General features: G+C 52.7%; 1 protein-coding gene across 4 annotated transcripts; it reads right to left on the bottom strand.

Moving 5' to 3' along the window:
* Nucleotides 1-17554, bottom strand: BCKDHA (branched chain keto acid dehydrogenase E1 subunit alpha). 4 transcript variants are annotated; one of them, XM_081117580.1, is made up of 10 exons: nt 17192-17335; nt 9305-9484; nt 9116-9202; nt 5403-5511; nt 4066-4227; nt 1915-2121; nt 1581-1722; nt 1279-1450; nt 344-544; nt 1-128 (listed from the first exon to the last, which is right to left on the bottom strand). In XM_081117580.1, exons 1-9 carry the CDS (start codon nt 17297-17299, stop codon nt 374-376), a joined length of 1338 nt encoding a protein of 445 aa, XP_080973706.1. In that variant the 5' UTR covers nt 17300-17335; the 3' UTR covers nt 1-128; nt 344-373. The 4 variants fall into 4 exon arrangements, with proteins under 4 accessions (XP_080973706.1, XP_080973705.1, XP_080973704.1 ...); XM_081117579.1 differs by having other exon boundaries at nt 1-141; XM_081117578.1 differs by having other exon boundaries at nt 1-193.
* Nucleotides 17555-17626: the final 72 nt, after the last annotated feature.

The following is a 17626-nucleotide window of genomic DNA, read 5'->3' on the forward strand; positions in this document are numbered from 1 at the left end:
GTAGAGACACACAGTTTATTCACTGCTTGCTGACCACCTCTTGCTTTGAGAAAGTTCCACAGGCTAACCTGCCATGCCTGTCCCCAGTCCGAAGCGCTTCCAGTCCTGAAGGCACCTCCATCTAGCCCCTGGGAGAAGGCACTGTAACCACTGTCAATGTGGGGGCTGAGAGGGCCCCCCACAATGTAACAGCCTAGAGGAGCAGGGATGGTGAGCGGAAACCCTGCCCTTACTATCTCAGCCCTGCCATGTCCCGAGTATCTTGGAGGGTGCTGGCTGGGGAAGGGGGTGGTGTCCTGCCAGCTCCCTCCACTCCTCAGTCAGGGACTGCCTCTCAGGGTACCTGAGATGGGTGGGGTGGGGCGAGCAGGCCTCACTTCTCGAAGTGGTCCAGGGGGTAGTGCTCGCCATAGGTCTGGAGGTGACGGGCCAGAGACTCCTGTTGCTTGCGGAGCTGGGCAGGCATCTCCTGATACACATCCGAGAAGAGCAGGCTGGGACTGGGCTTCAGCTTCCGCTCGGCCTGCTCAAAGGCCTCCATCACCTGGGGGACATGGGACGGTAGGCAGGTAGCTGGCCTCCTGTCCAGGGCCCTGCCTCTTACCTGTAGGACCTCGGTGAGGCGTTAACCCCGATCCTTTGTGTTCCCAACTGGACAACGAAGACGATCACCATCACCGTGGTGATACAGTTCACATCCCCATCAACACCCCAATCCCAGCACCTCCATCTTTCGCAGGACCAGGCACTGACCTAAGCCTATGGAATGGTGTCAGACTCAGCAGCCCTAAAAAGCAGGCAGCTTAGAGATGAGGAAACCAAGGCTCAGAGAAGAGACTTGCCCATGATAATGTAGTCAGGGGCAGATCTGGACATACTGCTACCTGATGCCAGGATCTGCCCTTACCTCTGGTCTGCAACTGCCTCTGGCTCCTAATGACCAGGGCCAGGGAGGGCAACGGGCTGGCTGTGGGTGGCACACTTACACCACATGCGGATTAAGTCACCTCATCCCCAACCTTCTGATGCAGGTACCCCAAGATCCCTCTTCAGAGATGAAAGAGCAGAGGGCAGACATCATGCCAAGGACATGGCCAAGGAGCATGTGCCCAAGCAGCCTGGCTCCACAGGCCACACTTACCAGATATCACTGGGGAGACCCCAAGTCTCCCAGTTCAATGTCCCCTAAATCCCAGTCTCCATCCTTCCAGGGTTCCCCACGATACACCCCCAGACACACCCCTGGGGCATCGGTTTCCAACAGAGGGAGCCGCTCACCTTCTTCCGGGACTGCTTCCTCCAGGCCTTCTCCTGCTCCTCGTCCCACCAGCCCCGGCTCTGCATGTAGTGCCTCAGCCGGGAGATGGGGTGGTCCTGCTTGTCCCAGTAACTGACCTCGTCCACGGAGCGGTATGCCGAGCTGTCGTCACTGGTGCTGTGGTGCCCAATCCTGCTCAAGGCAAGGAAGGGAATACAACATGGGGTGATGGGGTCAAGTTTTGGGGACCCCAGTGATGGATGTGGGGAAGATGGTAAAGGTGGTGGCTGTCAAGGCTGGTGGGAGAATGGGAGGCAGGCACCTATAGGTCATGGCCTCAATGAGGAAGGGCTGGTTCTCTGCCACGGCCCGCCTCCGGGCCTCCTTGGTGGCGTTATACACGGCGAACACGTCATTGCCATCCACGCGGATCGACAAGATGCCGTACCCAGGGCCTCGAGCCGCTGTGGGGACAGAGAGGCAGCTCAGACCCCGTGGCTCAGGGAGGACAATGAGCAGGGAAAGGGAGAGGGAAGGAAATGGGAGAAGAAAGCAAACAGAGCAGCGCTCCGTTCACTGTCTCCTGCGACCTCCCTCGTGCCGGACACCGCAGGAAGGGAACAGGAGGGGAAAGAGGAGACAACGCAGGCCCATACCGATGCCGTCCCCACGGTACTGCTCGGAGGTGGGCGTGGAGATGGCATAGCCATTGTTCCGGCAGAAGAAGATGATGGGGCACTCAAGGGTGGCAGCAAAGTTGAAGCCGGCATGGGCATCCCCCTCGCTGGCTGCCCCCTCACCGAAGTAACAGATGACGATCCTGTTGGCATTGGCCCGCTTGGCCGCGTAGGCTGCCCCCACCGCTGCAGGCAGTGAGAGGGTGGTAAGCAGGAGCAGAGCCCCACGCACGCTCGTCTCTCCCTCTCACACTCACCCCCATCACCCTCATCCCAGGCTCCAGAGTTCAGGCTGGCTGTCACCAGGCTCCAAGGGGAAAGAAAACACCTGATATTGGCCCTGGCCAGTGTGGCTCAGTTGGCTGAGCATCGTCCAGTGCACCGAAAGGTCACCTGTGTGATTCCCAGTCAGGGTACATGCCCAGGTTGCAGGCTCAATCCCTGGTTGGATGCATACAGGAGGCAACTGATCGATGTTTCCCTCACATCAGTGTTTCTCTGTCTCTCCCTCTCCCTTCCTCTCTCTCTAAAAACCAATAAAAACATTTTAAAAAAAGAAAAAAAAACACCTAATAACCTGACTGTCCCCCCAAACCTACCCCTCAGCTGACAGCAGCTTCATCCTTTCAACTCTTCAGGCCCAAAATGTCAGCTCCGTCTTTGATTCCTAACTCTCTGTCATCCCCATGCTTACTCCACCTTCAAAACAGAGCCAGAATCTGACCCCTTCTCCCCATTTCCTTCACCTCAGTGGCCCAACCTAGGCCCCTCCTATTACTTTCAGGGCAGCCAGAGGACTGTTCAATTGTGAGCCAGGCCAAGTCATTGCACAGCTGACCACTCCTCCCCCACGGCCTCATGGTGCCCATTCCACTGTGGCTTAAAGTCAAAGGCCCTGAGGCCCCGCAGATCTGCACCCTCCCATACCTCCCTGACACCCCTTACCCCCATCCACTGCTACCACACTGTGCTCCTCCCTGCACCTCAAACATGTCAGGCAGGCCCCGCCTCAAGATCCCCGCTTTCTCCCCCTCCCCCCCAAAATGTGACCTAATGATGCCACCCACCTTCCCTGTTACACACCACTCCCTCCCAGCTTCATTTCCCCATGGTACCTATCAAACCCTGACATGCTCCACGGGTCACTTCACCTTGTTTACTGTCCATCTCCCTACCCCACACCAGCACCAGCAGGGCAGAGGGTTGTGTCTGTCTCTTGTTCACTGCACCTAGAATGGCACCCACATAGTGGGGACTCCATACATTTGCAACTGAGTGAATTAATGGTCACTCAAAAGGAAGGTGAGGGCCAGGGTCCCACATTATGGAAATCCTACCTACCTTCAGCAAAAATGTCACCTCCACCTAGAAGGCTGTCCTGCTCACCTCCCACCTCAGGCATGAACGGCTCACTCCTTGTTTCCAAACAACGCTATGAGTGAACAGGCATGGGGCCCTCCAACGTGCCAGGCACTCTGCTAAAACTGTGTAGACACAGCAACTCATGTATCTGGGCTGCCCTGAGCAGAGAGAGCTGAAGCCAGACTGACCCTCAACCAAGAGCAGGCTCCAGAAGGCAGGGAGGGAGGTCCCCTTCCATGTTCCCCTGCTGTGCGGGCAGGAGGCCCAGCCCTGGTGAGCCTACTTCCCAAGCAGATGCCTTTAACAGAAGCGATCCCCTCTCCAAGAGCTGCGGACTTCCAGAGTACGCTTTAGGGGAGCTGACTCCGAGGACTGTGGCAGAGCAAGGTCGGGGTCGAAAACCCAGGCTCTAGAGCTACACAGCCCATGAGTCCTTTTTTCACTACCTGCCAGATGACCTGTAAGGAACCTAGCACACGCTCAGTCACACGCAGTTGGCTATGTTTGTGCACAGACAAATGAGGTGGGCTCAAGTTTTGGAACCCAAGAGTGTGGTCATGCTGGCTCAAGCCTGCCAAACGGGTGAGGACGCCACCACAGCCAGCCTCTGAAGGGTTCCAGACAGGAGGGGTCTTGAAAGTCTGAGGCCAGGCCAGTGCTGGCTGACTGTCACCAACCAAAAAGTTCTGCTGGGATGGAAAAGGCCTGGGGCCTGTGCAGGGGTACACCATTGGTTGGGTGTTCCAGGCCTGGGACACGCATCCTCACCCTGAGGAATCTGTGTGGCCAGTGGAGAGGAGATGGTGACGAAGTGACGCTCCTTGCAGCCATAGTGGACAGGCATCTGGCGCCCCTTGCCCAGGTCGTTCACGTTGCCGTAGCACTGGTTCATGAACTGTTCCAGGGGGAAGTCCCGATACATCAGCACACCTGTGTGGGGAGGGGGCAGCAGTTAGTGGGGAGGGGGGTCCAGGAGGGGCAGACCAACCCTGTGCGGCTCCGGTCACAACATCACCTCTGACACTGAATGCTTACCCCACACCAGGCCCTGTACTACTGGCTTTGTGTCATCTGTCCCATGAAACCCCTCAACAACCATGTTAAGAAGATCCACCATCTCTCATTATACACAATACGCTAAGGAGCCGTTAATTAACTTGCCCACAATCATGAAGTACCTAAGAGGAAGGCTCAAGATCTGCCTCCCTGTTACCCCCAGAGGGAGGCTCCCTTACAGGGTCCCCATACCAACAACTAGCCTGGAACCACCCCCCTCAGCTCCCTGGGCTAACTCCTTGACCTTAATCACTCTTTTATGCACACTGATTTTTTTCAGTCCTCACTTTCGATCCTTCCTTCCCTGTACTCATTCACTTAGAAGTGAGCCAGCTCCCTGGCCAAGCCTTCCCATTTGCTTCTGCTCTCTGAAGGCTGCAGCGCCTGGAGAGAGGCCAGCAGAGCCCACACTGTGTGGACAGGGGTCCCACAGTATGTGCCCCGCCTGCAGCTAGGCCTACCCTCAATACCATCATCATCTTATTCTTTTTTAATGTTTCTATTGATATTCAGAGAGAGGGGAAGGGAGAGGGATAGAGGTAGAAACATTGATGATAGAAAAACATCATCCATTGGCTGCCTCCTGCACACCCCCTACTGGGGATCGAGTCTAAACCTCAACCTCCTGGTTCCTGGGTTGACACTCCACCACTGAACCACACTGGCTGGGTCATCATCATCTTGATTTTGGAGATGAGAAAACTGATGCTCAGAGAAGGGAAGCAACTTGCCCCAAATCTGACAACTGGTAGCCATGGACCAGTTAGGAGCACAGGCTCTTCATCACAACAGTGCTTGGCCTCCACAGAGGGGAAGCCAGTCCCCTCCAAACTCCTGTATCTGACATGGCTCTTTCTTGCTTGGAAAGCCCTTTCTCCAGCTCCTTGGATCCCCCTAGCATCATGCCGCCCCTCGAAGAGCACATGAAGTAACTAATGTGGGTCGCATCTTAACACCAGAAGGGACTGGGCCTGACCTGCCTCGATGGGGACCACAGACCCAGGCCTCTGGCATGTGCTTCTGCAGGGCCAGGTCATGGGCAAACGTACCTGCCTCCCGGTACTGGCCAAACACCAGGTCCGTGCTGTCCAGGGCTGCTGCACTGCCCACATGTGTCCCCTCCTCACCATAGTTGGTCATGTAGAAGGAGATCCGGCCCTGGGGGTAGAGGGGAGCCCAGAGGCCCCGGCTCAGTTATGCTGGGCAACCACAGAAAACCATCCAAATCCTGACCTGATGGCTCTGTTAATCAGCATATACTTCCTGAAGGCAGCTCTGGGCTAGGCCACACCGAGGTTTCACCCTTCACGGAGGAACTGCAAGAGCCAGAGTGAGGGACTGTGTGATGGGGTACTTGAGTTATTGGGGGGCTCACTTTGTAAATTATATAATTGTCTAACCACAATGCTGTACACCTGAAATAATATAAAATACTGATTATCAACTGTAATTGAAAAATAAAATTTTTTAAAAATTAAATTAGCTCTGGCCTAATGGCTGGAGCATTGGCCAGAGGGCTGAAGGGTAGAGGGTTCAATTACCAGTCAAGGGCAGGTACCTGGGTTGTAGGAGGCAATCAATTGCTGTGTCTCTCTTATACTGATGTTTCTTTCTTTCCCTCTATTTCTCTTTCCCCGCTCCCTCCCTCCTTCCCTTCCACTCTCTCTAAAGTCAATAGAAAAAATACCCTTGGGTGAGGATTAACTAAAAATAAATTTAAAAAAGAAAAGAAAAGCAGTAGTCAGGGGTACCAGGGAATGGCAGAAAACCCCTGGCTGGCTATACTGGTGCCCAATCCCAGAACCTGGAAAAGCCAAATGTTAGGTCCCCAGCCTCCCTCGCAGCCAGAGGTGGCCACAGGACACAGCTCTAGCTAGAGACTTAAGTGGAAGTCCGCTTTTGCCTTCTTGATAAAAGAAGACCACTGCAGCTGGTGCCAGCCCTTGCCCCGCCTTTCCTCCTGCCTGGCACAGGCCCTGAAGCCCGTACCCGTGGCCGCCATCTTTGAATGGCAACGATGAAAGCCAACCCGCCCGCTCAGTGCCCAGGGACAGAGGGAATGAGAGAGGAAGGGCAGCGAGAGGGAAGGAGACAGAATGAAATGCAGGTCTCCAGCTTGGGCAAATGGGGGGATGGTGGGGCGCCCCTCACCAAGAGCCGACCTAGGGGAAGTAAAGGAGCAGGTCTGGGAGGAAGGTTAGAGGCCGAATCTGGTGTGGGCACCAGGGCGAGAAGCCAAGTAGATGTGGGGCTAAGAGGTGAGGTCTGGTTAGAGATTTGAGGAGCCCCTGCCACAGAGAGAGAAATGAGTTCCCCAGGACCACAGGCAAAGTAGACAGGGAGGGCGCAGGCGAGCCCCTGCTGGATGCCCTCTGCACAGTCCTCGTGTGTTCTGCAGGCCTGGCTTTCTGTCCTGGTGGGGGAACCAGATGAATAATGCTTTCTTCTAAGTGGGGAGCCAATTAAAAGTTAATTGACCTCCCAGAGCCGACTGAGTGGGTGGATGCCAGGTGCTGAGTGCCTGGCAGGGCTGTGAGATTGGCGAGGGGAGGAGCCTGACAGGGGTCCCCTGAGGAAACAGGACCTGGGTTACTGGCAGAGGTCATTGGTTGCCACCCGGTACCCTACCCTTCTTGCTCTTTGCTAACAGAGATCTCGTTCCACCGCAGGCAGCAACTGCCCAGACTAAAACACTACATTTCCCATTCTCCCTTGTAGCTGGGAGTGACCAATGAAATATGAGGTATTATTAGGACTACCTGGAAAGTTCTATAAAGGTGGCTGTGAGAGATACCTGATAAGTGCCATGTCTGACCTTCCTTCTACTTCCTGCCTGGAATGAGATGTGATGGAGGGAGCCCTAGCAGCCATTAGGTTCATGAGGGGGCCTCAAGGCTAGAAGCTAACACTGGATATCCAATGACATTGTGGTGCCACCATACTAGCCCAGACCATCTGTTTCCAGATTTCTTTTATGCAAGAGAAAAAACTATTAATCTGTTGAAGCTACTGCTTCTATTTTGGTTAGGATTTTTTTTGAGGGGGGGAGGACTGGAGGAGGTCTGTTACTTGCAGGTGACAGTAATCCTAATGGGATGAACCTTGATGGCTCATTCATTGAGCTGAGCTCATGGAGGGCTTCCTGTGGGCAATGGGCAAGGGGCTTTATGTGCTGGTTCTCACAGAATTCCTACCCCAACCCTACCCAGTGGGTTCTCTTATTACCCCCATTTTTTAATATACTGAAGAAACTGAGACAAAAACAAGAAAAATCATCTGCCCAAAGTCACAAAGTTGTGATTGACCCACATCTGTGGGATTCCAAAGTCCCTGTCTGTGCAGCCAATGCAGGGGCAGGAAGGAGCTCAGGCATGTGTGAGGGTGGGAAGAGAAAAAAAGAGTTTTTTCCTGGCACTGAGGCTGTGGAGAGGGGCATGGACTGCCAAGGCCACAGTGGAAAAAGAGACAGGATGGGCAGGAAGGGCCTGTGGACATGGGAGCCAAAGGAAGTTTCTGGGCAGAGTGGGGACACTACCATAACCTGGAGAGCCCATACAGAATGTTCCTGAGAGCAAGAGTCTGGAGTAGGCTGCCTGCCTGATCTGCTCAGTCCTGTCCTCTAGGCCAATGGGCCTCATGCTTTAGACCATGGCAGAGTCACCTGAGGGCTTGATGCAAATACTGATTTCCAAGCCCACCCCCACCCCTCACCCAGCAGGGGTGGTGACATCTGAGGACCCGCATGCCCAAATTCTTCCCCCTTTTCTAACAGGAACCCTGGGACCCACGCTCTCAGTCTACTCCTACTCTATTCCCTTCGTTTCTGAGGTTGGGTACAAGGCCCCAGCCTGGCCTGTCACAGGGATTGGTTCAGGGAGGGGCCTGTGACCAAAGCCTAGCCAATGAGCATCAGCCCGAGCCTTCTGCTGGAACATCAGGGACCACTTTCCACTGCTAAGGAGCAGGTTTCATTATCTTGAGGCTGGTAAGATCATGACAAATAATAGCTAATATTTACCATGGGCTGACTAAATGCCAAGCTCACTGTTCCTAAGGCCATTACATATGCCACCATCAATCCTCACAGCAGCCCCATATAGACCAGAAAACTGAAGCACTGAGAGGATAAGCAGTTTTCCCAGGGCCGCAAAGCCAGAAAGTAGCAGAAGAGGACTTCAATCATACCCCGAACCCTTTCTCTGCCACCTCTCCATGAGCCTGGAACTTCCAGAGCCCACCACAGCTTGAGAAGGAAGAAAGCCAAGGCAAAGGAGAGAAGACACACAGAGGGAGAAAGAGGTCTGGTGACATCTTTCGAGCCCCCAGGCCCAGTTGTGTCCTCTGGACTTGTAGCTACTTGTGTCACTATTTCCCTCTTTGACTGGGTCTCTGCTCGCTGAGGATCACAGCATGTTTGACATGGGCACACCAGGAAACATCGAGGATCACCCTTTTTCTCAGGACTGTGAGCACCGGAGAAGAAGGGGCCTCACATCTCCTACCTGCCCTCTCCCTGCACAGCTAAGCCCCCAGCCTGGCACACAGTAGGTGTTTTCAGTGATCTGGTCCATCCTTTTGCCCCTAGGCAGGGCCCTTCCCCCATTCTCCCTCCAGACTCAAGAGGACCCCAAAAACTCTAAGGATCCCAAGACAAAGGATCACCATTCCACTTTCTCCTCCTTGGGAGCTGTCTTTTGACCCACAAGAGGTAGGGGGACCTCTAGTGATTCCAAGCTCCCCTCCTCAGCCTGTCCCCACGCACCTGCCGCTGGGACTCGTAAAGGATACGGTCCATGGTGTTCAGCAGCGTCATGCTCTTATAGAACTTGAGCACCTTCTCCTGCGGCAGCTGCAGATGGAAGAACAGAGACATGGGGCCACTGGAACCAGAGAGGACATGTGCAAGGGGTCTGGGCATGGGAGACAGGGGGTAGGGGAGGCGACCTCTCACCTGGGGATCCTCGCTGGGGTTGATGATCTGGCCCTGCCGATCCATGACACGGTAGATGGGGATCCCAGAGATGACATTGGGCTGCATGAATTCCAGCTTGTCTATGAACTCTGCTGAGGCCCCCGGGAATTGCGGCTTGTCATCCAGGGATGAGAAGTGCTGCTGCTGCCTCTGGGGGTGCTTGGAGGGAATTGAGGACACCTGAGTCAGGAGCAGCACCCAGGTTCCACTGGCTCAACCCCATTGGGACAGGCGGTATGCCCTAGGTGGCTCAGGAGGACTCTGGGGCCTGACACACATGGTGTGAATTCCAGCTCCACCACTTCCCTGCTGCGTAACCTCAGGCAAGTTACTAGACCATCTTTATATCTTAGTTCCTCATCCAACATCTATCCCACAGGGTTGTTGTAAAGATTAAATGACTCAATAAAGTGGCAGGCAGCTCAAGAACTGGCAGCTATTATTATTATCAGAGGCCCAAACTCTTCCTCCCAGCATTCAGGGCCTCCCCAGTCTGGCCACAGAGACCCCCCAGTTTCAATCACCCATGGCTACCACAGGCACAAACACCCCTGCATGGTGCCCTCAAGTCAGCCAGAGGAGTTCTTTACTGACCCCTCTATCTACCAGGGAGGCCACCTGGAATAGAGCTAAGTCTGAGTTCTTAAGAGTCAGCCTGCCTGGGTTCAAATCTCTTGCTGGGTGACCATGGGAAAAAGTGACTTCCCTTTTCCAAGTCGGTCCTTTCTCATCTGTAAAATGGAGAGCACCTCATGGAAACGTTGCAAGGCTAAAATGAGATCACTTGTAGAAAATGTTAGCAGAGCACTTATAAGTCACACAGTAAACACTCAAAAAAACTTGGTTATCCTTTCTACCACTGCTCTCCTCTGTTCCCTACCTCTTCCCCCATAACCTGGCAAGCTGCTCCACACACATCAGTGCCCTCCCCATGCCAGGCCTAACTCCCCCCACAAGCCCAGCCTGACTCACTCAACAAATGTTTGAGCACCTGCTTCATTCCCTGGGGACCCAGCATGGAAGACAGATGCTGACCAAGTACCGATGAAGGTGAGTCACATTCTCCTAGAAGCCATGGGGATCCGCACAGCAGAGTGGAAAGAGGGGCAGGCTTCCCTGAGGAAGGGACATGAGAACTGAGGCCTGAAGGACATCTATGAGTCAGGGAAAGGGCATTTGATACCAGGGGAACAGAGCTAAAGGCAAAATGTGAGGAGTAGCGTGCCCCCTGTGGAACCTGGAAGGAGCTCGGAGTGGCTGGAGTAGTTCTGCAAGGAGCATCACACCTGCTCAGATCAGAGGCCTGGCTGGGAAAGCCCATAAGAAGCCTACGTGTGTGACAAGATATGAACCAATTCCATTTCTAGCTCTTGAGCTAACCTTGAACTGGTCAAGTATGGCAACAGCTCCCCTTGATTAAGCACTTGCTGGGTGCCAGGCTCAACTCTGCACACATAATCTTAATACTACCCTTGAGTAGATGAGAAAACATGGTTCAGGGAGAAAAAAGAACCTGCCCTGATCCACAGAGCTAAAGCTAAATAAATAAGGACTGGCTTCAAACCTGGGCCAGGCTAACATTCAGACAAAAACCATGCTCCTAATCCAACTGCGATCGTTGGCCTGGCTGCCACACATCTACATCTGTGCTTTCCACTGGTCGCCAGATCCCTCTTAGCTCAGAATGGTGGCCTCACTTCCAACAGGAACTGAAGAAGAATGACTGGGTTTGCCATGAGCTGGACCTCACGCATGCGGCTCGAGTGTATTCCCCCTCCGTCTCTCCTTTAATTGCAGCGAAGAAGCCATCCAAGGTTCCAGGGGGGAGCATGAACATGTGTGCGTTTACCTGCCATTATAGTTGTGAGGAAATACAGGAAATTACACTCCCAACAGCAGGGCAGGTCCAGGCTCGACATCACAGCAGACTTCCCCTCTGCCTGCGAGGGAAGCAGTTAAACTCTGCAGACCAAACTCTGCAGACTGTGCTTCCCCCTCTGAGCTCTCACACGGCCCGACCTTTCTGTCCACCTACAGGATCCTTTTGTGTTATGTCTGTCCCCCACACACATCACAAGCTCCCCGAAAGCAAAGGTCATGGCCAGGTTGGTTATAGAGTGGACACTCCAGAGGCAATTACTGAACAAACAGATGGATAAGTGGCTACATTCACTGGCTTTGGAGTCCCACTGACCTGGGTTCTAATTTCTTAGCTCACTGTGTGTCTCTTTGAATTTCTCCCTTTGTAAAAAGGCTACAGCAGGCTTCTGGGAAAAGTTCCTAAGATAAGGCACACAAAGAGTTCAGTACAGGTGTGGGATATGCTATGAAAACTGGTATGAGGGAAAAAACATCTAGAAGGTTAGGAAATGGGAAAAGGGGAAATGACTGGCACCTCAGGAGGAAGGTGGGGAAAAGAGGAGTTGGGGAGAAGGGCTAGCTGCACCTCAAACTTGATTGTGATGCCAGACCATGGTCCTGGCAGACACTCCAGAGGACTGTGGCCCAGGGGAGACACAGATGGAACGAGGGCTGTGATCTGTGCAGGGCCTTTAAGAGGGTAGTCCAGAGGCTGGCAGGGGTCGGGACCATAGGATCTCAGGGCTCAGAACAAGCCAAGGTGTCAGGACAGGACTCTGTCCCTGAAGACTGGGAGCTACTGTAAGGACACCATGGCACACCCCACACACTGGTGTTGAGCCTGGGCTGTGCCACCCCAGGGTTACTGTGCTGATTCAGTGAGTTCTGTGAAGGGCTCAGCAGGGCCTGGTCCTGAAGAAATGCTCCACTGTGGGAGTGGGTGGTAAATGCCTGCAGAGGAAGGATGCAGCTCCACCAACTTCTTCTTTTGTTTTTGGGGAGGGGGGTGGGTTTGTCCTGATGGCCAGGGACTTACAGTGGCAGAGGTTACATGCATTTACACAGAGCCTTGAAGCCACATCCTCTCACACCACACAGGAAACAGGAAAGCCTGTTCTGGATGGTCTGGTCTGCCCAGTAGGTCAGTGTTGGGGTGGCCCCTCATGGAGTCAATCCTCATGGCACCAAGGTTAAGGGCATGGACTTGAGCAAACTGCTGTCCCCTGGCTGTGTAACTAAAGCTCCCTGAGCCTCAGTTTCCTCATGCATAAACAGAGGACAGTATGAGTACCTAGCTCATGGGTGGTCATGAGGATTAATGAGTAAATGTGTGTAGAGTGCTCAGCCCAGCGCCTGGCACATACTGAACACGCAATACACACGAGTAGCTAACTAGTATATTTGACAATTGTTGTCAAACCGGTAGATAACTGAATACTTGTTCTAAGTCAGGCCTGAACTGAGGGCTGGAGGTGGATGACAGACACTGAACACATGAGTTACAATAAAGAAGGGCGAGCTCAGAGGAGTCGGGATAGCTTCGTGGTTAACACAGTGTGGGGTAGGATGAGAGACACTAGAGTTAAACTGCCCATGTTGAGATCCTGACTTTGTCCTTTTCCAGCTATGTCATCCTGGGCAGGAGACAGTCGCCCTGACTCTGCGCCCCCTTATGGAGAAATTAAGAACTGCTACTCCACACGCAGGGTAGTGAGATGGGTATAAAGCCCTGTCACGGCTCTGGGAGAACCTTTCACTACCAGCATCAGATGAAGCTGAGACCTGCTGGACCAGCAGAGGCGAGCCAGGCAAAGGCTGGGGGAAGAACACTTCAGTCCCTGGAAACAACAAAGGCTCTGGGGCAAGAGAAGAAAGCCTGGCACCCTGGCACGCTGGAGACCACTACGGCTGTAGCACACTAATAGCTGACTAGCGTGGTGCTGGGCGCCACACAATGCACTTTCTTTTTGCCTGTGTGCTCACTGGACCCACACAGCAGCCCCGTGAGGCAGGTGCTGTTATCACACTACAGTAACACAGAGGTGGCCCTGAGGTTCAGAGGGGTTGACTAGTCCAAGGCCACAGAGATCATGAGTGGTGATGTCAGCATACGAAGCGAGGCAGCCTGACCACTACTGTCTGGGGAGGCTGGTAAGAAAGGTGGGGTCCAGCCATGAGGCACAGCAGATAAACCAGTTAACTGAGTCCTCTGTATGTAGGATACTAAGGCCACCCAAAGCCACTCCCTCCTGGGGTCTGAGGCACTGTGCCCTCAAACAGCCCAGTGCTGAGACCTGGCTTTGCTTCCAGCTCAGAAATGTCAGCAGCCTCATCAGAGACCTCGCCTCCTGGGAGAGCTGGCCAGGGAGGCCAGGGAGTGTGATTAAGCAGGCTTTTTCTGGCTTCGTAGATCCGGGGACCAGAGGGCTTGAGCAGTGATATGGTCTCCCAGGCACTGGAGGTGTGGAGCCCTGAGGGAGGCCATCCTTCCCCAGCATCAGTCATGGCCACCCCAGATTCACTGTCTCTGGAGAGAAACAGTAGCCATTTCTTGAGCCCTTACTGAGCGCAAAGTACACATGATAAGTGCTTCATCAAAACCATTTCCTTTCATCCTCACATCTCTCTGAAGGAGTACAACTGTGGTCCCTATTTTACAGATGGAGACTGGTGTTGATGTTGGGAAAGCTTCTCTGAGGATGTGGCATGTCAGCTGACATCTAAAGAACCATATCCCCACAAAGACCTCCAGGTAGCAGGGGCTGATCCAAAGAGGGGGAAAATGGCCAGTGGAGCTGAGGGAGGGAGGGAAAGGCGAGCCCTGTCACCCAGCTTCCCACCAGCCAGCCTGGGCAGAGGCTGGTGATACAAGTCAAGATTGGACTAAGCAGAATGCTGCAAGACCTAAACCAAAGCCCTAATACTCTCCTCCTGGAAGCCTGGTATTATGAAAAGAAACTGGGCTTTGGACTCCAGAGCTCCAAGTTCAGACCTCACCTCTCTGAGCATCAGTTTCTTCACCTGTGATGAGAGAAAACTACCAGTAGGTACCTTGCAGTATGGCTATATTAAATAATGAGTGAGTGGGCACTGTAGATTATAAAGTGCTTCATAAAATGAAAGCGGCTGGGTTCCTTAAGACACAAGCCAAGAGGGAGATGGACACATACAGTTAGGAGATCAGTAATATCCATCTCCATTCATCCCACAATACACACTGGACACCAACCACTTGGACACTGGACAGGACACTGGCACCCTTGGTAAGGCTGCCCAACAGCTGGATCAGAGAAATAACATTACTGCAAATTTGCACAGACCAAGCTCTAGGTGCTCCCTGATTTCCAACGGGGCAGGGACTCCAGTTACCCACTTGCTAAGCTCAGAGAAGTGAAGTGACTTGGCCAAGGACCCACTTGCTTCTTGGGGTGGAGGCTGAGAAACCGACTCAGGACACCTTGACAATCAAGGTTTCCTTCCTCCTCTTCTCCCTGAGCACTAACATATCTGCCTGCAACTGAGGGGACAGGAAGGGAGGCAGAGTCAGGCAAACGTCTCCCAAGTGAAAGGAAGGGCAAGCAGGCAGGGAGAAGGGTGCCCCGCCTGCCCCAACAACCCAACCTGTCTGCTACAATACAGCCTCCCAACCTTCTCCCAAGGCACTACCTCCTGGCTTCACCTTGATCAGGTAAAACTGCACCATCCAATACAGCAGTCAGCAGCCACCTGTGGCTATTTCAATTTAAATTCATTAAAATTAAATAAAGCCCAGCCAGCATGGCTCAGTGGCTTAGCATCAACCTACAAAAAAAGCTTTTTTGTAGACATAACGGGACGTCAAAACACAAAACACAATATCCAAAATACGCTGGTCACATAGTACTCTGTGGTTGTTTGCCCTCGTGATCGTGTGGCTGACTGAGAGCTGTAACCTGCTGCCTCTGTCCAGCACAACCACATCCTGCTAACCCGGGAAAAGATCAAAATTCAAAGTAAGGTTTCTAATGAATGTGTATCACTTTCACTCCATTGTAAAATAGAAATATTGTAAGTCAGACCATCATAAGTTGGAAACTATCTGTACAGTGAAAATTTCAGTTCCTCAGTGGAACTGGCCACATTGCGAGTGCTCAGTAGCCACATGTGGTTGGTAGCTACTGTACTGGACAGCCCAGATATAGAACACTTCCATCATCACAAGAAGTTCTAGGACAGCTCTGACCTAAAATCTTCGTTGACTAAATGCTACTACTCTTTCCCTCCATTAAAAAAAAAATTTAAAAAAATATTGCCCTGGCCAGTGTTCTCAGTGGTTAGAGCACTGGCCCACGCATGGAAGAGTAGCAGGTTCAATTCCTTGTCAAGGGACATGTACTTGGGTTACAGGTTCGATCCCCAGTCTGGTCTGGGAGCGTGTGGGATGTCACTCCCACATCAATGTTTCTCTCTCTCTCTCCCCTCTCCCCCTTTAATAATCAATGGAAAAAAATATCCTTGGGTGAGGATTAAAAAAAAGTAGCATTTTTAATTTTAGAAAGGACAAGTAGGAGAAATAAAAGTGGAGAAGAAAAACCAAGACTCCAAAAATACATAAATTTTTAAATATACGTACATAAAAAGAAGGATTCTGGAAGACCTCCTCCTTTCCCCCACTCCTGCCCCCAAAATGAAGGAGGGAAGTCAAGAGGGAAGGGCGTCAGGGAGACTGAACCAGAAGGAAGCTGATTTAATCAGTCACAAATGACCTTTCCCTACACCTGCCCCAGTTCTGCCCACCTCCCGCCCCACTGGTCCAGCCAATGGGCTCCTGGAACTGAGATCAGCTATGAAGGATCTGATTGCTCAAAAAAAAAAGTGACAGTGACCCACCCCTGGCCCATCCTCTTCACCCTCCTCCAGCTTCTCCTCACATCTAGAGCTTCTTCCCACAGCTTCTAGCTTCCCTTCCTTCTGGACTGGAGGGTCAGAGGGTCAAGCCCAATCCCACAAGTTCTTGACAGGTTTCCCTCCCAAAGTCACCTTTCTTCTCCCTCCCTTCCCTCCACCCTCACTTTCAAAAGCAGCCAACATTCCTACTGCCCTTATCATATGCCAGGTCCAGTTCTTAGCATTCTACATATTTAATTTTCCCAACAACCCTATGAGGTGCCACTGCTAGCATTTTACAGAGGGGGAAATTAGGTGCAGAGAGCAGCAGGTCCCTGCCCAAGGCTACAAAGCTGGAAAGCGGCAGATTAGGGGTATGAATTAACGTGATCGAGCTTCATAACCTTCTAAATAACCACTCTCTTATTGTGAGATTTTAGTTCAGAGCCTACTGCAGCCCACGGGGGCTTCCAATAAGATTTCTGTTTCTAAGAAATGTGGCCAAGTGCTTCTGTCGGCCTCTTTTCTTCTTCTCCTCCTCCCATTAATTCAACAAATATTTAATGGATCATCTCCTCTGTAGTGTGAGGAGATGACATGGTCCCTGCCCTGGCATTTGATTAGGGGACACAGGATCAAAAGACATTTTTATGCAAGTCATCTTAAAATCAGAACTGTAGCAAAAGAGCAAAGAAGTACGGGGCACTATTTTAATAAGCCCGTAACGGGAGATCTGATCTCTTTTCTCTTTGAAGGGGAGGGGTCTTTAACAACAAGAAAGTCTCTCGTCTTAATAAGTCTGTTTCACTCCCCAACCCCTGAGGCAAAGGTCTCGCTTCTTCCCAGGTCCCTCCAAGCGGCCATCACTCCCCTGGGGGAGGGATGGCAACTAATGAGAAACCCCCTCACTCTCTCCAAGCTGTCTCTGTCTCTCGGGGCCCCCAAAGGAGCTGCCTCACTTTTCCTCTCCTAAGGAAGTGGAAGTTCTGCCTGAGTGTCCTCTCCAAGTGGTCTTCCCAACCCTTGTCCCTTCTGTGACAGCCCTTCCTTCACTCCCTGCAGGGGTCCCACATTCTGAAGACAGCGTTGACACCCCTATTCCCCTCCGGGAAAAACTCCCAGGTGCCTCAAGATACTCACAGATATAGCCAGCCCCCGAGTCCCAAGCCGCCGCAGGAGCTGAAGGCCAGCCGGGCCCAAGCCTCGACTGGGTCCCCAGATTCGAGCCGCACCAGCAGCCAACGCCATCTTGACTAACAACCCCTTTGGCGATCCGCCCCTCACCTCGGCCAGACTGGGGGCTGCCCCTTCACGAGCCTGACTCAAATGCCAGCACCACCCTGCAAAGAAAGCACCTGCTACTAGTCCTGAGGTCTCTAGGATACATATGAGTGGACAAAACAACTAGTTTCCCAAAAATTACCCTGATGGCCTCGTCGTAATTGTTTTTGTAACAGGCAGAGAAGAGGGCAACCTGGCCAGTGGCTCAAGATTTTAAGGCCCGGGGGCCTCGGGTAGGACAAGCCCTTGCCAAGGACCGCCCCCTCTTCGCTACTGTCCAATGGCTTTCCTGGA

This window comes from Miniopterus schreibersii (assembly GCF_964146895.1).
Source record: "Miniopterus schreibersii genome assembly, chromosome: 18".
NCBI lineage: Eukaryota > Metazoa > Chordata > Mammalia > Chiroptera > Miniopteridae > Miniopterus > Miniopterus schreibersii.